Source organism: Neodiprion fabricii, chromosome 1 (assembly GCF_021155785.1).
Source record: "Neodiprion fabricii isolate iyNeoFabr1 chromosome 1, iyNeoFabr1.1, whole genome shotgun sequence".
NCBI lineage: Eukaryota > Metazoa > Arthropoda > Insecta > Hymenoptera > Diprionidae > Neodiprion > Neodiprion fabricii.
The window spans coordinates 3738087-3762902 of record NC_060239.1 but is presented as its reverse complement, the minus strand read 5'-3'; the positions used below and the strand labels follow the sequence as shown (position 1 = coordinate 3762902).

The 24816-nt window shown below is 40.4% G+C and overlaps 3 protein-coding genes across 4 annotated transcripts; 1 reads left to right on the top strand and 2 right to left on the bottom strand.

Moving 5' to 3' along the window:
- The first annotated feature begins 1079 nt into the window (after positions 1-1079).
- On the top strand, positions 1080-9925 carry LOC124174333 (phosphatidylinositol 4-kinase beta). Its single transcript, XM_046553374.1, has 12 exons — positions 1080-1570; positions 2716-2962; positions 3051-3937; positions 4820-4937; positions 5027-5161; positions 5271-5440; positions 5553-5683; positions 5865-6095; positions 6413-6730; positions 6818-7194; positions 7315-7787; positions 7880-9925. The coding sequence occupies exons 2-12, from the start codon at positions 2778-2780 to the stop codon at positions 8062-8064; spliced, it is 3210 nt and encodes a 1069-aa protein (XP_046409330.1). The 5' UTR covers positions 1080-1570; positions 2716-2777; the 3' UTR covers positions 8065-9925.
- Positions 9926-10920: 995 nt separating this feature from the next.
- On the bottom strand, positions 10921-13679 carry LOC124174336 (protein ST7 homolog). The gene has a single exon (XM_046553379.1). It carries the CDS (start codon positions 13385-13387, stop codon positions 11837-11839), a length of 1551 nt encoding a protein of 516 aa, XP_046409335.1. The 5' UTR covers positions 13388-13679; the 3' UTR covers positions 10921-11836.
- A 160-nt stretch (positions 13680-13839) lies between these two features.
- On the bottom strand, positions 13840-16712 carry LOC124174335 (cytochrome P450 4c3). 2 transcript variants are annotated; one of them, XM_046553378.1, is made up of 11 exons: positions 16378-16711; positions 16096-16302; positions 15829-16014; positions 15691-15760; positions 15448-15574; positions 15312-15372; positions 15131-15246; positions 14994-15062; positions 14730-14904; positions 14468-14647; positions 13840-14391 (listed from the first exon to the last, which is right to left on the bottom strand). In XM_046553378.1, exons 1-11 carry the CDS (start codon positions 16532-16534, stop codon positions 14225-14227), a joined length of 1515 nt encoding a protein of 504 aa, XP_046409334.1. In that variant the 5' UTR covers positions 16535-16711; the 3' UTR covers positions 13840-14224. The 2 variants fall into 2 exon arrangements, with proteins under 2 accessions (XP_046409334.1, XP_046409333.1); XM_046553377.1 differs by having other exon boundaries at positions 15829-16302; positions 16378-16712.
- Between the last annotated feature and the right edge of the window lie 8104 nt (positions 16713-24816).

Below are 24816 nucleotides of genomic sequence, written 5' to 3'. Positions count from 1 at the left end.
GCTGCCATCTTCTTCGTCTTCTTCCACATATTCTCGCATATTATTTTGTGGGTAAACGTGTCGGTGTCAGATGGAGGGGGAGGGGGGGGGGTGTCTTACAACTCGAATGAAAGAGTAAAAAAAAGAACAAGAAAAAAAAATCTCAAGTCAAGGATCTTTGAAAATAACAATAATAATAACAATTACACTCGGTGGGAGAAAAGAGCTGTTTCAATTCGTACAATATCAATTTACATTTCGGCGGATGGAGATCTCTGGAAGCAACCGCAAGAGATACGCAAAGATGATTGTATATATACATATAGGTACAGATTATATAGTTATACAGCGGCGAAGCACACACGTCGTGGATTTTGCGTCGTATTACAGCGTATCGTACGGATATCGAGCCGAGATAAAATCAACCGAGCTAACTGTGTCCGATATACTCGATTCGTATCGCGTCGTTGGTTTAAAAAGAAATAAAAAAAAAAAAAAATTACATTATTGTCAATTGCCAGTTTCGTTTTTTTCATTCTTTTCGTTTCGTTGTCTACACGATCGCGATCCTGAGAAAACCGCTTGACAAAAGAGTACCGAAAACTAAGAGCCGCGATTCATCGCTGAAAATAAAGCAAAATAGGTATTCGAAGAAAATAAAGTGAGACGAAGAGAGGCGAAACTTCACAGCGGCAGTCGCGCTGTTCTCTCGCTCGGTGCAGCTGCACTCGCGGTTGTATGACCTTTCCCATCCAAACACCCAGCGCGGTGGGTTTTCCTTACTACCAACGTAACGCGGACCTGCGACGAAAATTCTACGCAGTGACGCTGACGCGTATGCGGCATAAAACAAACGAACCACGCCGCGGTTGGCAGAGGCGAAGAGCCGCCAGACGCGAAACAAACCGCCTTGTAGAAATCTGACGGATAAAAGGAAACGCGGGGACGATTATTCGGTAATGATGACAATCAAAGTGCACGCGCTCCCCAAGCCAACCTCGTGAAACGCTCGTGGCGTTTTCGCATTCCGACGTTATCTGGGTTTAACGCGAACCGACAACACCGCCGCCCGGACTTTGCGCTCCCGTTCAGTTGGCACCCGTGCGTCGAGGTGTGTGGATCCGACGTAGAGGCAGTCGAATGTGTGTCGCCTTGCCTTTCGCGTTGGCATAACTCGTTCCTCTCTGCGTCATTTTACCACTGTTTTTTTTTTTTTTTAGTCCTGTATTCGTTGTAAATTGTTCGTAGTGCGATTGTCGTTAGACAGTGATAAGGAGTGTCGTATTAATATTTATAGTCGAGTATTCGTCCCACGTATCGTCGATCGTTTTTACCGAGAGTTTTCACGGGATAGGTTCGTGAATTCAACACGGTAGTGACAGACAGCCATTGGAAAGGAAGGATCGCGCCAGCGGTCGTATCTTGTCTCGTTTTCGTTTTTGTGTATCTGTGTATCCAGCGAGTGGGTTTGATATCGGTTTTTATTTCTTTCTTACTCCGTTCGGATACACATTCTCTTCGCATTTTATCACTACGCTCCGGATGATGATGCTCTCCTGATTGACGGACAACCTTGCTTCCGATAAACAAGGTAGGCATTTTATACCTCCGTAGTATACATATACGTACGCATGCACGCGCGTACGTGTGTATACCGTGTATGTATGTGTATTATACTACGGTTTCCGCGTACTACGGCATTGCCAAGGGACGCCAAACCCTTCGCCTGCCTGCCTGACCTCCGTAGGGTGGAATTTAATTGTCAACACCGGCACACCCATTGCCTTCGGGATGTTGGAAGACCGAGGCGAAACACCACGCAAGGAATGCCGTGTAGCCTAGATTTAGTCCAGTATCCTCGTTACTTTCACATTCTACACTTGTCAGCCAAACGTTAAATTTCGTTTCTTGATCCTTTCTAGCAGTCCGTAAATATACCGGATTATTTGTATATCGTCCAAATGGTCGCACAACTATCTTTCGACTATCTCTCTCCCTCTCTCTCTCATTTTTCCTACGCGATTTACCACTACCGCGTTCTTCAACGTTAGAGCATATCTGCAATACGGAGTAAAATTAAAAACAATGTCTCAAATGCCCGTTAAACACTTATTTGATGTTTATGATTGATTTTGAACCTAAAATTCATTTTTTCCATCATTCGGTTTGCTTTTGACTCTCGCTAGTTTGTAAATTATCTGTGGCTGTTTTATGTATCCAGTATGTGTTCACAAATGTCAAATCGTGTTTTTCAGCGTTACGAATTCTTTGATCTTTAGTTCAGTGGAACTCTTACGTTCGTAAAACATTTGTAATATATGACATTAGGTGTGGCCTGAGAATTTTTCCACCATCAATTATCACCCAGGATGGTTAAAAAATAATCGGTTAATTAAGAATAACATTTGTATTAAATTATTATCGAAGCACAAGTGATATTTCTTAACTAACCAAACTAATGTGATTATTGATAAACTTAATTAACAAATATTTCTATTTTTTATCGTGTCAATTATCTAACATTGATACACAACGATGAAAGGAACTTAGCATAGTAATATAACAGAATTTCAATTGAAAGTATTATTTCTGAAGCAAATGAAAAATTATCGTCTCGAATGTTGTCGAGTTTAAAAACAGAAATCAAAGGGCGGATAAGAAAACAAAACGACACTGACGACATACCTGAGAAAACTCTGTAGACAATTTTGTAACAACTGTGCTTTATTTTCCTAGGTATAGTGGCAAAATGAGCTTTAGATGACTGTTGGCTGAGCCGTTGCTCGTCATATGTTAGCATGAGCGAAATAGCTGCTGTAACTGGATCCAACGGTGGTTTGACCCGCCTGGAGACTGTGGCTCATGTCAAGAGGCAAAAATTAACCGGTTACAATGTTCCTCCCGTGCACGGCAGGCCTAACCCACCGATTAGCGTGCGAAACAGACTCAGTACGCACCAAAGGAACCTCAGCCTCGACTTCAGGTAAAATTTGTGCTTTTTTCGTTTTTCAGCGAAGTTTGGTTGTCGGCGTGACGAAACCTAAATGTTTTCATTTTCTCTTTTAATCCAGATCTATGGGAATCCTTTTGCCGCCGGTACCTCAGGCCACATCGGCTACACTAACGATGCATCACAGAAATCGTAGCCTGGATTCGGCTCTTCAAAGAATTCCAGAAGTCGACGTAACTCCGAGTCCCGAATGCGAGGCAAATCCTACTCCGTCGACGATCGTCGTTACATCGATAAAGGGGCACAACAGAGAACGCGAAGACCTTGCAAGTCTTGGATCTGACGACTCTGGTATTTTGTGCGGTTCGGAAAGCGGTGCCAGCGATACGGCTAATGCGACAACGAGGGAATCCAGCGTGGAACATTTGCACAGTAGAGAGAGTTTGGACTCTGCACGTTCGCAAGCTGGTGATTTGGACAGTGTCGACGTTGTGGATGGGGATATGAGTGCTGTGTCAAATTCTTGTGTCGAACTAGTGCCTAGTGATTGTTTAACTAAAGAAGTTTGTAACGGTCGGGAAGAGGAGGAGGACGACGATGTTGCGGACAGTTTTGACGACAGTGAACCCAAAAATTTGAACTCCAAAGATGTTAGAGACCGCCGGCAGGGAGATTTTACTTCCAAAGAATTATGCTGCGGTGATTGTTCCTCCAAAGACTCTGTGAAAAACAATGATAGTGGTCAAGTTGTATGCAGACATACCCTCCATGTCAACGCTTTGCAAAATGATCTGGCTGATGCTGCGATCACTTTGTGCTGCGGCACAGGTCAACCAGAGACTAAACTGACCAAGAGACAGCTTGAAGTCTGTAGGCAAGAGACTTTGGCCCAACCAAAATCTTCTAAAGGATGCTTGCTGAGGTTATTTGAGAGCCAAGTATTTGACATGTCTATGGCCATTTCTTATCTCTTCAATTCCAAGGAGCCTGGAGTGCAGAGCTACTTGGGTGAGTCACTGTTTGTTGATTACGTTTAACCGGTCTTAAAACGGTCTGTATCAAAAATAGCTTTTTTTCGTTCTTATCTCTCTATTAGAGAAACGATGTTATTTTACTTATAATTTAACGCATACGTATTCATGATTGGAAAGAAGTTTTAATTAAAATAAATGGTAGTAACGAGATTTCATTAGCATCTTCATTGAACATTGTTTATGGTAACCACATAAACAAACAACTCTGTAAATGTTTTCTGCATAAAGAGAAGAGCTAGATGGATAGGTGCGAGATAGCAAAAAGGAAAAAATTTTTTGAAGGAATAAAGTTTTCAGAGAATTGTGCTTCGTAATAGTTTCTTAATGAGAGTCTTGAGTTGATAACATTAATGTACCCAATATTGGGAAAAAAATATGACCATATTGCATTTTTAGAATGACTCTGAAGAAGGATTCATGAATACTCATATGAGTATTTTTTGCTTAATTTGCCAAATTCTGGAAAATCCTAAAGTTGCAAAGTAACAATTTTTCCTAAACATCCATCTTTACAATAATGTTTCCAACTTCAATCATATTTTTCAGCAACAAATCATTCAACTGTAATATTTTTGACGAATTTTCAAATTACTTCTTTTTAGAGCAGTCCAACCAGTTTCTGCAGATTTGAATAAATAATGCGGTTCTTGCTTTATGACTGGCACTTTTACTTTCACTTTATTATGATAGGCTAATTCTGAGAAATCTAAATGTCAACCACTGATATTTCGAAACAGTAAACAAGTGTAGGAAACTTTTGATGTCCCAAAAATTCATCTAAGTTAATTTCGTTTCATATTGATAAGTGCTGTGCTTTTCTTACCATAGTAAACATTTGTTCTAATTACATTTCCAGGTAACAAATTGTTCAGTTTCCCTGACAACGAGGTGGATTTTTATTTACCGCAGCTCGTTTCAATGTACATACAAATGCACGATGTTGCAGAAGTTATCCACCCATATCTTGTCCATAGGTAAATACTTGAGGAAATATATTTTATTGAAAGTATATGAATTGTTCAATATTGTCGTTTTGCAACATCAACATTATGGAATTTGATAGGTGTAGACGGTCAGCAGACTTCTCGTTGAAGTGTGCGTGGCTACTGGATGCGTATAGCTCAGATGCTCACCTTCCCTCCAAAAAGAAGTCTCACGGAACAAAATTGAAGAATCTTATTCTGTCGGACGAGCTTAGGTGAGTTCACATTGAAAAATATAATATCTGCGTACTTTTCGCTGGGCATAACAATTTAGGTACGGAGATGTCGATAGCTGTCGTCATTCAACTTTATTGAAATCTGTAGGCCAAAAGAAAACGAAGTCAGTCGGCGGCAGCGTGTTTCTGGTCAACATGTTCCTTTACCGCCGCCACTGCCATCCATACAATTTGTCACTTCACCAAATAAAAAAACTCATCAAAGATCGCAGTCCGACGCTACTGGACTTTTCCAAGCTCTTCGTCGCAGTCATTCCGGTAAGTTTAAAATATTTCCTACAGCTCAAAACGCGTAGACAAATATGCGATTAACTGAACTCCTAAGCTGAGTTTTCATAAAAAAAAAAAAAAAACAACCCTCCATTTTTAGGGTTAATAAACAAAGTGAGCTTGGGAGATCTGAGTTCTGGACGAGCATTCGATAATGGCTGTACCTGTTTCGATTCATGTCAGGGTATAGTCAATGACTTGCGTGGTCAAAAAACTGATTGCTTCTGTGGCGTAAGTATATTCAGTTGATTCGATTAATATCGTTTTACCTCACATTTACTCCAGTGTCACGATTTAACAGCCTTTTATTGACACAAGTGTAAGCTTGCAATACGCACAACGATTCTTTATCATGTAGTAATATTGATGATACAGAAAAATGAATATTTATTTAAGTCGAAATTATTTGTAGGCACCTCGACTAGCTCCGGAGTACGAATTTATCCAGTCACTTATCTCGATCGGTAAATTACTCGGCACTATTCCGACCAAAGAAGGAAAAATCGTACAACTGGCTGCAGAGTTGAATGCCATTAACCTGAATCTTCCTGCACGTGTGTGGATACCTCTATACAGTTCTGTACCACATCACATTGTTAGAGTGCCATCGCAGTCTGCAGCTATTTTAAACAGCAAGGACAGGGTGAGCAGATGATGTATTTCTTTTTTATATATCGAAAAGAAGTCTATTATATTCTAGAGTGATTGCCTATGTTTAGAAAGGCACTGTATTATTTTTATTTTATTCTTTTAGACACTTACTAACAAGTTATATCCTATTCCATATCTACGTTGCGTCCGTACCATCAACGCTGTTTGTCTCCTCTAATTTTTAACATTTTCTATTCGAATGATGTAGCAAAGTGAAAGGTCGTTTTATATTTCCGTGCAATAATAAGATGAACAATCAAACTTTCTCTCTGTGAATTGAATAACAAATAAGCATCAACTTTATTCAAGGCTCCTTATATCATCTACGTTGAAGTGTTGGAAGTCGAAGATATCCATACTTCACCAGTACCCCCAAAGATTATGGGCAGTTCTCTGAGACATACAAAGTCCGAGGAAAATCTCACCGCGGACGAACAGACAAATGTTACGAATTCCTCGAACATTACATCTGCAGAAGCTCAAACATCTACTTTATCAACGCTGAGACAATCTGGAGTTGATGTAAACAACACAACTGCTCAGGCGAGCGTCAATGCAACATTCAATTCCACTGAAGATGATCCCAATGATTGCTGGAGTCAGGAGGATGAAGAAATATCAGAACAGGTGAAGTTAAATTACACTTGAATCGATTAGAAGCGATTTAGTAAAATATGCCACCTAGTTTTAGCAACGTTTATTTTCACCTTTCAGTATTTACAACTGCGAAAGCCAGTGGATAGAGATACTATATCGCAGCTGAGTCAAGAATCGTCTGATAGTCGCGAACCAAATTTTATTCCGGGAGACATAAAAAGGCGTTTATCTCAGATGGCTTCTACCCCAAGTTCCACATTCAACTATGATCGTGAAGACCCTTCAGCAGCAGCTCTTAAGGAACCCTGGGATCTGAAGCAGCGACGTATCAGGGCTACTAGCCCTTACGGTCACTTTGCGTCTTGGCAGCTACTCGCCGTTATAGTGAAATACGGGGACGATTTTCGGCAAGAACTTCTTGCCTCACAATTGTTATCCATGCTCCAAAAAATCTGGCAGGAAGAACACGTCCCATTGTGGGTCAGACCATACAAGTAGGTTTGACTGAAATTTTGAATTACAATTCAATGTTTTCTCAAATTTCCAACCAATTAAAAAAAAATATATATTTTGTGTAATTTACAACTAACATCTGTATTTTTTCATATTTACAGCATACTTTGTCTATCCGATGATAGCGGTTTTATAGAGCCCATTCTGAACACAGTCTCGGTTCATCAAGTAAAGAAACATTGCCAACTGACATTGCTGCAGTACTTTGAACGAGAATTCGGCCCTCGTACCTCGGAAGGCTTCCTCACGGCCCAACGAAATTTTGTGGAAAGCTGTGCCGCATATTGTCTTGTTAGTTATCTGATACAAGTCAAAGATCGTCACAACGGAAATATTCTTCTACACAGCGATGGTCATCTTATTCATATTGACTTTGGCTTCATGCTTTCCGCATCACCTCGCAACATTGGTTTTGAAACGTCCCCATTCAAGCTCACTCCCGAGTTTGTGGAAGTCATGGGTGGCGACAGATCGGACATGTTTAACTACTTCAAAATCCTTATCCTTCAAGGTTTGGTCGCAGCTCGCAAACATATGGACAAGATTCTCAGTCTGGTTGAGATTATGAGATCTGGTAATTATGCTGAACTGTACTGGATCGAGATTTACATATATTTGTGTTCATCGTCGCGCTTGTTCTATTTATGATATTTTTTTCCTTGGCAGGTTCTCAACTTCCGTGTTTCCGTAGCGGTGCAGCGACTGTACAGGGATTAAAAAATCGATTTCACTTGAGTTTGACCGAAGATCAGCTGCGACGACATGTGGAAGATCTTGTTAAAGGTAGCATCGGTTCTTGGTCAACAAAATTATATGATCATTTCCAGTACTTCACTAACGGAACACTTTAATGAGCAGATCGAATTTTAGCCACTGTGTGTGTGTGTGTGTGTGTGTGTTTGTGTGCGCGCGAGCGTGTGCGTGCGTGCGCGTGTGTGTGTGTTTGTGTGTGTGCGTGCGCGCGTGTGTGTGTGTGTGTGTAAGGATCATTGTGTTATTTCTACGTTTACAAATCGCGTACACAACGTGTTATACAATCACTAAAAATTGAATTGAGAAGATTAAAGTTTGCATGGAAATCTGATAAACGGCCAATCTTTGATTGCTTGTACGAAGATAAATGCGACTCTTTATAAGAAAAAAGAAAAAATAATATGAAAAAACAAATACAACGTGATTACAAGCGACGAAAACACTCGAGTGACACCGCAAATTACAATTACAAAAAGGTAGCTATACTATAGTGCCGATTTTTTAGACGGATACTTACATGCTGGACCTATAGATCCGTTTTGTACAACAGAGTAATTTGTTGGAGGTGCCTTAATATGTAGGAATGGTGAAAAATTGGTCAAATTTAGTGCAGTGATGGTTTTGACTGTAGTGATTTTATATGATTGCTGGAAACGTCAGCAAGATAATCCTATAATTTGTACATACAGTATGAGAGTGAATTCTTGTTGGGTCGTAGTTAGTACTCGGCAATAAATAACATTACCATAACGTTATATAACTGTTGAGTCTTTCATCTGAGTGAAAAAGTCGCAGTAAGAAAGAAATATCTGAAAACTAATAATAATCCTAATAGTTTTTCAGGGCTGGGGCTAAGATTACTAAGATTTGGAGACGAATACTCAAAAATTTTTTCCTATTATTATACATTTAATATTATTATACATAATATTACAATTTATCGTGGCAGGCTTAATAAGGAATACTAAGAGATAAAGCCGACAAAAAAACTAAAGCATAAAATTAAATTAACTGGATATTAATAACGAAATGAAACTTAAAATTTTTACTTCTTTCTTATTCAGTAACGTAGTGGACTGAGTCTAGCTACATTGATAATTGCAAAGCTATGCCAAAATGATCGATTTAGAAAATATTTGGTTAGATAAATTTTGATCCGAAGTGAAAGATATCGTATAACAAGTTAATTTCGTATGTAAATAGTATAAAATATATAACGATTAATTATTTAACGATTGAAGATGATTGTGTGAAAACAAATCCAAGTCATGGTGAGTAAGCCCAGAGTGTGAGGGGCCTGGGCTCTCTGACTTCCAAGTGTCTTATCTCTCTTCTCCGTCAAAAGTCTAATGGTGGACAGGCAAGCCAATCGTAAACTACCTACCAATCGTAAAGTGACAAAATTTAAGCTTTGAAAATTCTATGATTTTGTCCCTATCCCGAACTGCTAAGTATTCATACATATAATATATATATATATATATAAATATTATATAATATATAATTACACGCATTAGCAGTTATTTATATATTTTTATTATATGTGCACGGGTACAGTTTAATCGTCTAGTTTCTCTGTGCTTGAAATTTTTTTCAAGATTATTGTGTCACTGCGCTACAGCCTAAATTTGCTTATCAATTGGTACTTCACGTTCAATTTTTTATACTACAATTATTCTCAGCGAAATTAAAAACTTTACTGCGAATTATATTTTAACATCACCCTAAGTATGTTAGCAATGCATTTTCAATAGTAAAGATATAATATAACGAAATATACTTTAACAGGTGTTAAAATTTTCCGTAAAATCATACAGGTAGTTTGCAAAGTTTTATCAATCAATGGTACGCCTTGTTCTCTCTCACTCCGTCATGAGCTCTATTAATTATTAAAGTAGTAATAATAATAATAATATTAATAATAATAATAATGATAGTAATAAATTCAAGATGCAATTATATGTATTGTTCGTCATTGCTACCCAAATGATCTATCCCATTTTATTATTATTAGACATAAAGTCTTAGTAAAAATTTAGTAGAATACGTTGAAAGTCGATTTAAAAAAAAAAAGTAAAACAAATAAAACGGTGTAAAATCCTTCTTTGATTGATAAAACATTGGTTAAATGAGAAATAATTAATTAATTATTGTTGGCATAGTGGAATTAAATTTTGAAAAGGCACAAGCCATGTAAATAAAAATTATTTAGCAACTATATTTAATCTAAATTTTAATGCAGCTCGCTGAAATTAGTAGATCATATTATATTCCCGTGTTAGTATATATATATTTTACATCTAAATCATAATTATAAAAATAAGAATAATGATAATAACAGTAATGATAATATTATTACAAAATACAAATATGGAATATCCTTAGTTTCTAAACAATTGAACATACTACTACACTGAAAGTGTAAAACAACCCTCACTGAATTAAATTTAGGTCACTTGAATGGTGACGAAGTAAAGACTCTTGTAAGACTGATGGGTCCTGTCAATTACCCATGAAAGTAGGGCGCGCAGGACAATTTAAACGAAAGCGCCGGCCCTCAATATGATAAACACACTCAACCTTCCCCTTATCACTTACCTTATTTCAGTAAAATTCAATCGAATTTTATGGGAAAATAATCTGTAAATATTACGCAAATACTGGACCAGATAATTGCTACTGGAGAATAGTTTTGTATTGATTTCAGTTCGATTTTAGTATATTAATTAATTATTTACGTGTAGAGATAACTTTTGTTGATTTTCATTTTATTAATTCATTTTCACACAAGTGAGATCATTTTAATCGTACGCATAATATTTTTGGTATTTAACGGTGCTCACAATCAGCATTAGCGCTGACACTAAAATTTGTATTTTAATATTTCCAAAATTATTTGAAACTTTTAACATGAGTTGATAATTATATTACATTTTATTTCATCTTCTGTTTTGAAAAAATTATACTGGTGAAATTGACACACCTTACACAACTATTTGGTAGTCTCATAATAAACCGTCGACCTGATATTGGCGGTAACTCAATATTACAAATAATTAACGGATGGGAGTAACATTCTGTTTCCCAATTGCATAAATAACCAGGCTTATTTCCCTTCCAGTATTTCTGAATATTTCTTTAAGATAAGTAATTCGCCATTGTATTTTTTAATAAATTCGAGAATGTCAACAATAAACGGTATGATGAGTCCATATTGATTTCTTCTAACACGTTCTACCGTTAACTCGTGATCCCTTGTAATCGATTATCGGACTATAAACAGTGAGTCCTCCGATACAATCCTGTAATATTATGTGTACTGATTATTTGACCTGAATTTATTACATTCATAAATAATACGCGTAAGGTAGTGTCACTCGTAAGCTATTTTTCATATTATTGATATAGTTTTCACATGCGTCAAATAACAATAATTATCTAATTGATGCTTCATCGAAACATAATTAGAAGTACTAATTTTATGTAAGTAAAATGTACAATGACGGAATGGCACATTGTGCACGTGTTATCTATCAGCTGCATGTTGCTTTAATTTGTTCGTTTTAACATGGTACTAAAGTAATATGGGTGGAAATAAAGAAGAAACGGATATTAAATTATATTCGACAATTGTATTTGTACATTTAAATCTTACAATATTAAGTTTAATTGACTCTTACAATATTAAGTGAACAAATGTTAATTATAAATAGTTGGAACACTTGTGTTTCGGCAGGGAAAATGATGAATATAAGAAGGAAGAAGAGACGAGGAAAAAAAAATTGTTTCAGAATTGTAAAAATATCACATCAGGACTTAATTGTAAACAAAAAAAAAAAAAAGGAAAGAAAAAAACAACTAATAACTGTTTTAAATTCTAGAGAGCTGTTGCAATAAGTTGGAAGGGAGGACAGCCTCTAGCTTGTCTAAGACATAATAAAATGGAAGAGAGAGCCATGCCAGCATAGCACGAGCGACAACACCCATCGTGTCCGGATACTGATGGGTTAAGAGGGCGAGCAATGCTGTAAAGGAACAGAGGCCAGCTGTGAATAAAATGAAGAATGGTAATTCTTTTTTTGGATAAACGCTAACGTCATGGAAGGAAGGTAGGAGTTCCCTATCCGCACACTCTGTACAAGTTGGATAAGGGTAAAACAAATGTCCCCTTTCCAACGGGTAAGGTAACATTCTGAATGTGCCTTCCCACGTACAGTGTAACAAGTTTAAAGCTCCTTCCATCTGTTTCCAGTGCGCGATGTGGAAAAATGCGTAGGCAATAGCCTCAGAGTCGCCTCTTTTTAGTACATGTTCGGGTGGTAAAATGAGGGGCTTCATTTCTAGTAAATATTTCGGAACGTGTGGATTGAATTCGACTGCTCTGTGAATTGCTTCGACTGCGGTCATTTCTGCGGTCGTTAATCCTCTCTTGCTTGCTATATCAGGTGAAAATTTATCCGCTACAAGCCTGGCCTTCAGTAAAGCCGCAGTGTAGCAAATAGTGGCGGATTTTGGTAGACTAATGTCGTCGTACTTTGCCAGCACCGCTTGAACATCGGCGTATGCTTGCATTTCTAACAGAGCTTCGATTAGATTCTCGTGAATATTGAGTACGTTCATTATCGGAGGTACTTCCTTTGTGAGATCCCTGAACATTTTTACCGCCTCTTTCAATTTACCCAATTTTCTGGCGCACATAGCTAACCGTCTTTTTATATAAATCAAAACATTGGTGTCTCTCCTGTGCATCGCCTCAGCTACCGATCCCTGGTGCTGGGTATTTTGAGACTTTCGATAATTATTCTCTGCGACTTTTAACGCCTGTTTCAGTATCTTTTCAGCTTCCAGAATAGTCGTCGATTCTTCTTCGGCCAGTAGTATATACGCCGGTGCACAGTCTGGATTTTGCTCCAAAGCGCTGTGCGCCGCTTTTATTCTCACTACCGGGTTCCGCTCTCTCCAAGCCGTTTGCATTATTTCGTACTCCGCCTTACCCGTGTCGCCTTCGCAGGTAAAAAACGTCTGGTGATCCTGCGCAGAGAGATTCATGTCGTAATAAGTCAGCGGTTCCTTGTTGGTTGCCCAATAAAATCTCTGGTACTCGGCACCGCGGAACAGGTTTATCGGGTTGCGCCAGACCTTGCATTCCGGGACGTTCTGCTGGTTCGACATACTAGAGCCGTTCGTACTGGGACTGTTGCTATCGCTCGCTGTATCTCCACCACCTATCCAGGGTGATATGTGGTTCAGGGATACTTGCTCGATGAAGGATGTACCGTATTTACGGAAATACCACCACTCGAATATCAGTATCAATCCGGATATCAGAGACGAGGTCCCGGTAAGAGCGACGTAAAATTTTGGCGTTAACGTGCTCAAAAACATCGTCGAGTCCCACATGCTCGTAAATAACAAAGCCATTTATAAACGGGATTATCTCTCTGTCAGGCTCCAAACGTCAAATGTATATCTATCTGCCCCGAGTCGACCTTTACGCCGACACGGTTTTCAACAAGTAGCAGAGCCCGGCGGTTATCTTGCAGTTTTTTTTTTTTATTATTCTTTCGATATGTCAATATTGTATATTGTACTATCGTTTTGTATTTTTTTCTTGTTGTCTATTTCACTAACGATACTGTTCGGTTCTTGTTGCAAATAAATATTGTGAAACAACTATTGTTTGACACTAACCAAAAATCATTGGTCAGCGTTTCGACTCAGATGTGGCAGGGACACGCATGTGTGACGAGGATAGTTCGGAATATTGTTACCAGGTATCGCGATCTTCTTTATCTGTCGGCAGCGACATCCCTTAGAATGTTCCTTAACGTTGTTATTGAACAAATGAGTCGGTATGTCGCGTGTGCACCGATTATACCAATGTTGTAACGGCCCTGATTTCTTTTATACCATGTTACGTATACCACGCAGTTTCTACTAAAATTTATTCATTTGGCTGGTTTATTCTGTTACAACTTCAAACAAGTCCTGATTGATCTAATTAAATCAAAGTATTTGAACAACGTTCGATCGGTTCGTGCAATATTTCAAATTTGAAATCGATAATTGTAGATCAAGGGAAATGGGGAGGATTTATAATGTAGAAATTGGATTTACGCTGTTACATTACGAATAAAATTTTCTTATTTCTTTCCGCCATCTGAGACAAGATGCGTACAACTTTGCGTCACAAGATAGCGATAATAATAGAATTATTGACATCCTGTTGTACACAGGTTCCGTTAATTGAGATGTGTGTCAGATTTTTTTTCGTGCGGTTATTTTTACTACCAAACCGTGTTTCGCTCTGGTAACAAGTTCTCCGCTAACTATGATATCCTCTCTGCGACACGCGGCTTCGATTTTGTATTTTCGTAGCACTCCTGATAGCACAGCTTTTTCTTCCAAAATGGCGTATTTTTGTCCTAAAGTAAAATTCAATTATCAACTTTAAACGATTTTGGGCTTCCTAACAGGCCATCGATTGATTTATGATTTTACCTATGCAATTCCTCGGCCCGGCGCTGAACGGTAAATAAGCGTAAGGATGCCTGCCGATCATGTTCTCTGGTAGAAATCGATCCGGGTCAAAGCATTCAGGGTTCGGAAAGACTTTGGAGTCTCTATGTAGCATGGGGACAGCGATTATGGCTGTGGTTCCTCTGGGAACGACGTACTTTCCTTGAAAAATATGAAAAATGTATAATATTTTCTGTTTCCGAAAGTCCCTGCTAGTCCATCGCAACGTCGTCGAGTGCTTTACCGATTTTAGTATCCACCGAGACTTGTCGAGCGAGTAAAGGAACGCTTGGATACAGTCGCAAAGCTTCCTTGATGCATCTTTCCAAATACTTCATTGCGTGCAAGTCTTGCATGGACGGTCTTCGTTCAGAATTACCTTCGCCAAATATTTCCTCCAATTCCGCGACGACTTTTTCCTTTCAAAATGGGAAATTTGAAGGGTCCATGGTTGGTGAAAAATTTTTAAATCTAGCCGTATGCTCAGCTTTCAGCTAATCTCGTTTACCTGTATTTCAGAATGACAGCCTAGTAGAAACAGCGTCCAACTCATCGCGGACGAAGTCGTGTCGTGGCCCTGAAAATGTGCACGGCTTTAATGAGGAGTCATTGTGAAATTATTTAAAAAAATGTCGGTTCGTTTACCTCGAACATGAACGTGTCAACCTCCTCCCGAATGTCTTCGTCCGAGAGGAGAGTTCCACCTCGAGATGCTTCGATCAGTAGGTCGAGGAAGGCTAGTTTCTTGTTTACGCACTGTTCTACAAAAGAAAGACTGGATTGTGAAACGAAGAGGTGAGGCAAGTCGTGCTTTCTAATTAGGTACCTTTGTCGTATTCGATTTCCGCAAGTCGGTCCTCGATCACCTGTCTCCTCTCACTAATTACCTGTTAACGATATCGTAACATGTGTTTACAATTTACCAACTACGTGCTCGTACGTTGCTCAATTTCTTGCCTCACCTTCATGGAAAATTTGTGTAATATCTTAAGGTTATTTTGATGCTTCTTGTAGAAGGACGTCAGACGAAACAACCAATCGGGATGATACCAGAGCGTAGCTTGACGAGTCTGGACGATACCTCCCATTCTGTACGGATGTATGTTAAATTGCTTAATCAAATTCTTACCTCCCCCATTAACTTACACGATACGAATGCAAGTTGAGAAAACATGAATTTCAGTTGAAAGGTTGCTGCTACTCACTCGTAAACTGCCTTGACGTAAACACTCTCGCTGTCATCCTGGGCGTAGACGCGACGTCCCATGGCAGTCTCTGGAAAAAGTCTGTCGTTTGTACGATTTTAATGTACAATGCCAGGCCAGAGGTTACCCGAAACTCACCACAAATAATGTCCAAAGCGCAGTGAGTAATGTAGGGAAATATGTTGAACGAGCCCTTGCCCGCTTCCTTCGACATTTTCTCTACCAGTATCTCCGTCTGTTCCGAAAATATGTCGACGAAGTCTTGCAATATTTTGAAGTGAAACGTCGGTGTGAGGATCTTTCGCCGAGAGTGCCATTTCTTTCCTGGAAACGAGGGAACAGATATCTGGGATCGAACGTTCAATAACGATTTAGAGTTGTTTTCAGGTCGTCGATCAACCTTACCGGAGCTTGTCAGCAGTCCCGTGCCTAGCCAAGGTTGGAGAAATCTGTAGTCCTTACTCTTGGCCAAGTGACGACTGCTTCCGAGGATCGGTTCCACGGTTGATGCCTTGCTCAGGAAGACGTAGGGTGTTGTGCCTAGCCACGCTTTGTTGATTCCTTCGTTCCGACCCCAGAACAGTTGCATCCCCATCAGACGTTGGAACAATTCTGAAGTATAGTCGTTCCAATACAGAGCAATATCAAATTTGAAATAAAGATACGTTCGATTTTTCACAAACTCACCGTCGTGGTCGACGTTCAATTCGATCACGTTACCAAGAAGCGGCAGAGCCCATGGTCCCGGAATCTTTTCTATCAACTTCAGCATTCGACGTCTGGAACGATACCACATGGCCAGCCATCCTAGTACCGTCAAAATCGCCATTAAAAGGATGTTCATCTTCCGGATTTGTGGATGAAAGGTAAATTCCTTAGGGGTTCGATAATCCGTTGTTGTTGATGATGTTAATTTGTTGATTGTTCGCTGGTATTGCAAAACGCGATCAGGGAAACGGTGTTCTTACGGAGCGCGGAGGATTATCACTTGGCTAATTCCGTAACCGAATGAACTACGCGGTGTCTCGACAGGTATTTTGCCAGGTCAGCAATTACCGTATACAGTCGACACCGCTTTCACTTACGGAATTAGATTCAGCTGTAATTTTTACAAGTACAAAGGTCGGGTTTAACGCGTTTGTCTTTTGTAACAAATCTTTATTCCATGTCGCGCCTCTGATTTGACACATAACTCAATCGATTTTGCAATGAAACATCCTGTTATTAATTTAATTTCTACGAAGATTTATTTTATAAACTCGTCGGTCGTCAATGCCAGTGAATATATCTCGCACGTATTCGACAACGCACCTTCCGATTCCAATAAGCATTTTAATATTTTACATTGCCATTTTATAAAGAAATTTTATATCATTCCCATGTTGTGAGTTTTATTGCTTTATTTTTTCCGGGGAAATTCTCCGCGTACAAACTCGACTGTAAGTAACTTTTCTGCAGGTAACTGTAGCCTTACCGATAACGAACAGTCGTACAGCTACTGTCAGTAACAAGAAACGTGTCGGATTCATAGACGGACGATAACTCAATTTTCTCCAAAATTTCACTGCCAGTACGGAGAATTTTCCATACCTTCGTTGCTATTTTTTATTAATTATCATTCAAGAACGAAAACAATCCTTCTCAACTTGTAACAAAACAACAACAATACCGGTAGAAAAACCTCGGCATTTTTCTTTTTTTCATTGACAATGTAACTTTGCAGAGAACAATGCCCTATATTGATATAATTTTACTGCCTAGATACGAATGTCGATTCTCCGGTTTCCATGGCTACCAAACTACCCTTCGCTGTTCACTCTCCTCGAGTTAGTCTCACCGAGCCTGCGAGGACTTCTCTCACAATCAGCTATATGTGAGTCTTATTGTTAGTTGCTCAGAATTTGTAAAATTATAAATTGATTGTGAAAACACTTTATTGAATTGATACAACTATTACACTATCGAACAATCAGTTAATTTGTCGATAAACATTTCGACGGGCGGCTTACAACGCAATCAGGTGAAATTAGCGCCTCATATAACGTAACAAGCGTATAAAATTTAATCGACTCTTTGCGATCGGTTCCATATAATTTTAATGAAAATTTATTGCCACTTGAATATAGCGATAACTGTTGTTTTCCAACTGATTCCAAAACGAATCGAACGACGTCACTGGAACAAGCGAATTATTTCTTCTCATTAACTTTACGGGTATTTGTAAAAAACAAAAGAAAAAAAAGAGCAAAAGATTTATTTTGCAATCAAAACTCAAAAACCGAAAGACAGTATTCGCGGAAATCAGATTTCGCGTGTCGCGAGTTAAAGACCGCTTCATGGTAACCATGCATCCCTGCGTAGCCGCACGATTCTCGTTTCTAGATCAAGTGGTGGGTAGAAAATCGGATTTGGGCTGGCTGCAAGGTGCAGAATTGCGCGTGTGCCTGTCTGGCTCAATTTCTGGCTAATATGTCACGGGTCGAAGGCAAGGCTCGTGCCAACGGATTCTTTGATCCTCTCCACCCTTATATGCACCTTCGGAGATATCCAGCATCCCCTCCACCCTCGTCCGTACACTCGGGGCCTCGGCGAGAGGTTCGGGGGTAGGTTTAGGTATTCCCTGGGAGTGGGCGACACGCGCCTCGAGCGAGGTTTGGCGAGGCGAGGCTTCTGCAGAACAGGGAGAGGCTTACCAAATCCAATTTTATTGTTTGCGCACCGAAAATCATCAAAATTACGTTCTCCTTTCTCCGGAGGGGAGAAAGTATCTGCAGGAAAAGGGAAAGCCGGCTGTTGCGGGGTTCTTCGGTATTTCGTGGAAAGCTACCCGTCGTCGTGAACTTATTCTTTGGCTCGCTGGTACCTGTAACAATGGACGAAGAGGCAGATGATGTGGAGGACACTTCTCGCGACAGAATCAAATTTCGCAAAAACGAATCGACGACAGAAAGGAGGGGTATAAAAAAAAATGTCAACGTAGCCTTCTGTCTACCGATAAACATCGGAGGAGGTATGCGACTTTGGAATTTATCTCACGTTGTACAGGGCGTTCAGGGGAGGAGGCGTGGTTCGGTTTGCAACAGATGCGGCACCGGCCTTCGTTGGGCCTTGTTTGCAATGGGCCTGATCTGGCAATATAACATATTTTAGCCGAGGGTTGACTCCGCGACTTTCGCTCTGTAACACCAGTCCATAGATCATCCCATTGTCCTTTGGCGATGGGCGCGTGTACACAGACGATTCTTGGCATTACCGCCTACCAGTGCATTATATTATGACTCCGCGTTCTGCAAACTGTACAACATACACGTATGCCGCGTGCGTTCGTGACCAACAGTGTATATTATAGAGATAGGTGTGTACGACCGGGTAGAGATATGCTGCATACTGTTCTCCGGGGAGAGGCGGAAAGAGAGATAGAGAGAGAGTGGAAGCGACGCGTGGTGTTTGGTCTCCATTAATATCGGATCGACGACCTCCTGTATATCTCTTTTTTATGTGGCCATATGTCTTCCGGGTGCTAAACCCGCGGTCATTTGTCAACCGGCAATCTGCCGATCTGTTGCTGTGATTTGATATGTACACACACGCGGTCAAAACACCGGGGTTATATATCCGATGTGTGATACATACCGTGACATGAGTGCGCGGACTGTCCGTGTAGTTTGGTTTTATACGCTACCGTACAGAATGCAAACCTAAGGCGTACGAGGGCTACGCTCCCGTTTGAATTATACCCAAGCACTCCGGGTTCAGGTTGCGTTTCATTTCAACCAACAATTTAGATGAAGTGAGAAAAACAAAGATGCATCCATCACAACCCCAAGTCAAATAGTTTAAGAACGCGCATGGCGCTTGATAAAATTACGCTATGGTATGTTTTATAGTTTTATGGAAGTACGCGTTGCTCGAGGTTTACACTGCACGCGTTTAGAGACACTGCGTCTGGCTTAATTGTCGCCCTGCAGGCTCGGGAGAACATCCGAAGCTGTGCGAGATTGTGCAATGGGTGAACTCTTTAGACGAGTCACTTTGTGGATTCAGTTGGAAAATAAAAGTGCGTCGTTGAATTTTTTTTTTCTGTTTTTTTTCTCATTCTTTGGTTGTCAACAGTTACGGGTGTAGGTATTGTAAAATGGAATTCCTGAGCGCGCCGACAAGCCAACTGTATTATACTGCTGATTTTATTTTCCAATTTTATTGAGGACAAGTTTAAATTCACGCACGTATTAATATTGAGGAATTATTCGCAAATCGCGGTGTTGACGTAGTCAGTTTACGAGGCCAAAAAATACCAAGGGCTCTCTGCGGGGGCATTTAAATCGTCTGACGTTAGCCACTGTCGCCCTGCAGTCGCTTTAGGGCTGCTGGGGTAGATATTACGGGCCTGCGTGTATCCTGTATGCCGAAATGGACCCCCCAGCATCTGTCCTGCAGGACGAGACGCCGGGAGGGCGCGCGTCGCCAAAGGGCCAATATAACGCTTGAACGGCAATGTCATGTAAATTCTCCGTAAGGATGATCGATTGTCTTCGTTTCTTTAGCAATTGAATGAGCTCACCTCAGGCGGCGATGAAAACTTTTTTAAACTTATGAACGCTCCGGTCTTTAACCGGTCCCCGCTTGTACAGTTATCGATATGTTGAAATCGGAAGTATACGAATTCGTCATACATACTTGTATGTATCTTGAAAATACTATTTATTCAACAGTGTCGACTTTATTTTATACTTTTTTAATTCTCGTTCGGTTTTTTTTTCTTTTCCACGTCTTTCGGTAATCCGTCGTCAATCGTCTTGCGGACTTTACAAACGTTCGATGAATCAATCAGTATACATCGAAGTACGAAACGATCCGAGATCAAGCCTGCAGGGTGTAAAATACGCGACGGATAGATTATACCTATATGATTATGCAGGAGAAGCTGCAACCCTCCCGTCGGCACCACGTGACACACGAAACCCCCTCACGGCTCGCAGATGAGGGTGAGCAAGTGGGGTCGAACAGCGGAAGGTGCGGTGCCCCTGAAATGGAAAATGAAAGTGGCAAATAGGATTAAGGAATTAACAATTCAGCCCGATTATCCGCGCCAAGTGCTGTAATGCAAGTACCGTGCAAGGTGCGTTTCGCGGCTGGACACAGCCATGTACACTAGGCTGTTTTTTTTTGTTCATACTACGTACCCTTCAAAAAGTTAGGTTTTAGCCTGAAGTAAAACCTCGTGAAACCGGAACTCTGTAGAAAAATTGTAAAAGGTGAATCATCCGGTTGGAATTCTTGGAACACTCCAACCGATGTATCTCGAAAACTGTAGAAGCTGGGAGGCTGTTTGTGATTTTATTTTGTAGATAATCAAAGTTTCTATAAAAAAGGTTGAGACTACTGTACACCTAAATGTTCATCTTGTATTCGATGTTGAGTGCATGATTGAATAAGCGAATGAAGATGCTTGTTACCTTGTAAATTTTTATCGCGTAGTAGTAACGATCTTTTTTAAAAGAAATTTGACTATCTAAAAAATGAAACCAAAACGAAGGGTACATAAGAAGAAAAAGGTCAAAAAAAAACTGGCCCAGTATACGCGTACCCGTAATGACATGCCTGTATCTATAACAGCAGACGCCAATGTGCGGCGAAATTTCGTTTTTGGAAAATGTTGGATCGGTCCATCTGGGAGGAAAGTTATAAAGAATCATTCGATGATCGCATATCGACGAGTATAATGAAATTGGACGAGTTTTTGTGCTCCGTTTAACCGTCCTCTTCCAAAATTTCGATTTCCAAATCACTGTCGCATAACAACCTGCAGCCTTCGATACACTTCAACTTTCTTATTTTACTACGTTATTTTACGATGCCCGTGAATCGCGCATCCAGTATTCCCGGTGATCAAACGGCCGTTCATCTCGCGAGTGAATGATCCTGCATTGAGATATAAAAAAATATGATGGAAGTTTAAGGCGTTAAATGGATTGACTCGGAAGTTTATCGCAGCCCGACGTTCTTTCAAACGAACCATCTCTATCCGTGACTCTAACCGAATTATATTACCACGCTCGCGTTTCTCCGTTTCACAATCGGATTCTCTGGGTCACGAAAAACTTTTTATGAGTTATATCCTGGAAAAAAAAACATAGTTTAATCCAAAAGTACATTTATTCCAACAGTCCTTATCGGAGATTTGATTATTTGAAATTGTGATTTAATTGTAGCAAGAAAATTTGATAATTATTTTTATTAGAATTATCAAATATGTTTTCGAATCGATGAATTACATATCTATGTATGCTAAGGATCTTATTGGAATAAGTACTGTCTTAAATATGATTTTTTTCTTTCTTCGAAGTCGGGTAATTTTGAAAATCAAATCCTATAAACGCATTCCAACAAATCACCGTACAACGGATCAATAAAATGTTGACTTTGGCTAGCGTAAAAAAAGGGGGTTGGAAGAAAACGTGTCTTTTGCCCTAATCTCTGCAACGCGGATGGCCGTGCATAGACAGCGACCAGTGAGTAACGTCGCCGTATTTGCACCGCAGGTATATTTGCAAGCGATGTCCGCGCTGCGTGGTTACGGGCTCGTATTTTTGGAAGCATCCCTCAGGGCGCGAAAGGGAGGCGAGAGGTGCCGCATGGAGCACTGCGGGTTTGCCGGGCGATGATTAATTAGCGTTTGATGAATATGTATGAGCCGCAGCCAGCAACCCCTTGCGAACAATCTCCTCCCTCGACCCTGTCCTGACCCTCTCGCAACCCCGGCAAACCGGCGGATCGCGATCCTGCGCGCATTGCACCATCAACGCTTGTTCGTGGCCGCCTTCTGTAATTCGTTCCTGACCAAGTGTCTCCGTTGCGCGAATGCATCTCAACTGCTATCTCGGCGAAGTGGGCCAGCCGTAACCAGCCTGAACCAGGGAATGAACGGAGATTAACCGCGAGCTGCATTTGATGGAAGCGTTTCAATTCGGAAGGATTTTTTTTAACGAGAGGAATCTGATTGATCTGATTTTTTTTTTTTGTTTTTGGATCGCACCGTAGAATATGTTCGAATTTGACATAATATTAACGGCACTTCGGTGATGTGACTGATTTGAGCGAAATCTGTACGTGCAGAGTTTTGGTTTTCTGAAATTAAATGTACTTGTAAATTCAGAGATTTTTCTACTTTGAAAGTAATTTGTCTGAATTATTCACAGGACTAATTCCGTTAACGTATTCTTATACACGGAGTTATTTTCGGTGAAAAACAATTCACCGGAGGGTGATTTTGGAGCGTTTATTATACTTGTGAGGCACTTGAGGAGGATGCTGAGTCGAAATTCAACATCTTTCTACATTGATTTTATTACCATGCAGATAGACGGTTGAATATTGAGCATTTGTCATATTTATCGTATTTGTTACGTTAGATGTCGATTTTACAATTCAAATCGTTTGCCAAATGGTTGGAAATCTCTAGATTTTTCCGATTCACTCCACGATGCAGGCTTATTGTTAGTTTGTCAAGAAAAGAATTTTTCACAAAATCACTAACACACGTTGCTTTTTTTTATCCAGTCTAGTCCGTTTAATATTATTTTTTACCGATCAAAGATACTGCAATGTTCATAAAAATAAGGGTCTTGACAAAACCCTCGGCTCAACCCCTTTGGATCCATTCCCTTTTTTGTACGCTACAGTCATTTTCGTTATTTACGATTCTCTGGTCTTGGAAGTTTATAATTTTGGTATTTCTGTTCCTGGGAGGTACATTTTTAAAAAAATCAACGCTACAACGCCGAGAACGTATGAATTTGATAAATACATACACGCACTCTCGACTCGTCGCACCTCCCGATTTCTCTCGCCTTTCGCTTTACGCTCACAAAACCCCGGATACGATTCGTCTGCAAACCTCGCCTCGAAGAATTGATTTGAAATTATCAAGGCACGACGATACGCCACGGCTCTGTCGGTCCGCAGGAATATCGGCTCGGAAGTGGGCTTTATAGCATCGCCGGTTCCCTTCCAGGGGCACGTTGTTCGGTTACCGAGAACAATGCGCGCACAAGAGCGCTCACAACGGGGGTTTCGGGGGTTGGAAGCGGGGGCGTCGCGGTGAGCCGGGCTTAAGCGCGAATACAATTACATTATGAACTCGATTACCATTTAAATGGAAACAAACGCGAAACGCTAAAATACGCCGTCGCCCTCGTTCGCATACCTGTACGTATAACTTATACACGCCGCGTGCATATATACGTTATACAAACACATGTACACGGGTGCGTATACGTGTGTTACACGTATACCTAGACCGCGTACCTAACTCCTCGATCATCGGTATGCAAATGTGGAACAAACCCTGTTCCACCTCGTTTTACCGGTGCTTTCGTTCCGAAACAAGTACCTGTACGTTTCATGGCACTCCTCGAATCTCCGATCTGCGTACAATCGTCGAATGCAAATAATTCACCACCGAATTGCGAAACTCCGAGGCGGAGGGTCGACCGACGTTTTTTCGGAACGTTAAACAACCTACGCTTACTCAACGATTCGATCCGCGATCTGCACTTGATTTTTTGTTCGGATTTCACGGGCCGACTGTCACCCCCACGTGTCGTCGTTAGGCTTCGTCAAGAGGGGTTTTTTTCCTGCACCACGTTCTGAATATGTTAGACACGCCGAGTGCGTGGATGATTTTTAATCGGTTCACGTCGAGGGTATCGAATGATCGCGAAGCGATTCAGCTATTGCAAATTTTGAGGGAATCGTTTTTTGTATCGTGGTACGAACGCGTGCGTTTCTGAGGCTTTGAGTTGCTGTTTTTTTTTATTTTTTATAGAGACAAAAAAGACGCACGTTAAGCGCCGAATTTGTTGTATCAATAATTACAGGCATTCGTATAGCTGTCGAGAAAAGTGGACGGTGCTATGTTTGGTTATTTTCATTAAGAGCTGCTGTGCCAATATTTTGTCATTTCTCTATTGTTGTACGACCGGCTGAACCGCACGGTACCGACAAAACCGCCACAATACGCACCCTCAATTTCGGACTATGGGTATGATCCGTTTCTCTTCTAACGCAAGATCGAACGCATCAGGTCGGTGTTAGTCATCCCGCAAACTCTTTTCGTATAACACG

Bases quoted from the DNA above. Each gene is read 5' to 3' on its own strand.
- LOC124174336 (XM_046553379.1), bottom strand. From the start codon at position 13,387: ATGGCTTTGTTATTTACGAGCATGTGGGACTCGACGATGTTTTTGAGC.
- LOC124174333 (XM_046553374.1), top strand. From the start codon at position 2,778: ATGAGCGAAATAGCTGCTGTAACTGGATCCAACGGTGGTTTGACCCGC. The intron at 2,963-3,050 runs GTAAAATTTGTG...CTTTTAATCCAG, and splicing joins AACCTCAGCCTCGACTTCAG to ATCTATGGGAATCCTTTTGC. The intron at 4,938-5,026 runs GTAAATACTTGA...GGAATTTGATAG, and splicing joins CACCCATATCTTGTCCATAG to GTGTAGACGGTCAGCAGACT.
- LOC124174335 (XM_046553377.1), bottom strand. From the start codon at position 16,534: ATGAACATCCTTTTAATGGCGATTTTGACGGTACTAGGATGGCTGGCC. The intron at 15,063-15,130 runs GTAAACGAACCG...GCACATTTTCAG, and splicing joins TTGACACGTTCATGTTCGAG to GGCCACGACACGACTTCGTC. The intron at 14,905-14,993 runs GTAAACGAGATT...CCATTTTGAAAG, and splicing joins GCTGTCATTCTGAAATACAG to GAAAAAGTCGTCGCGGAATT.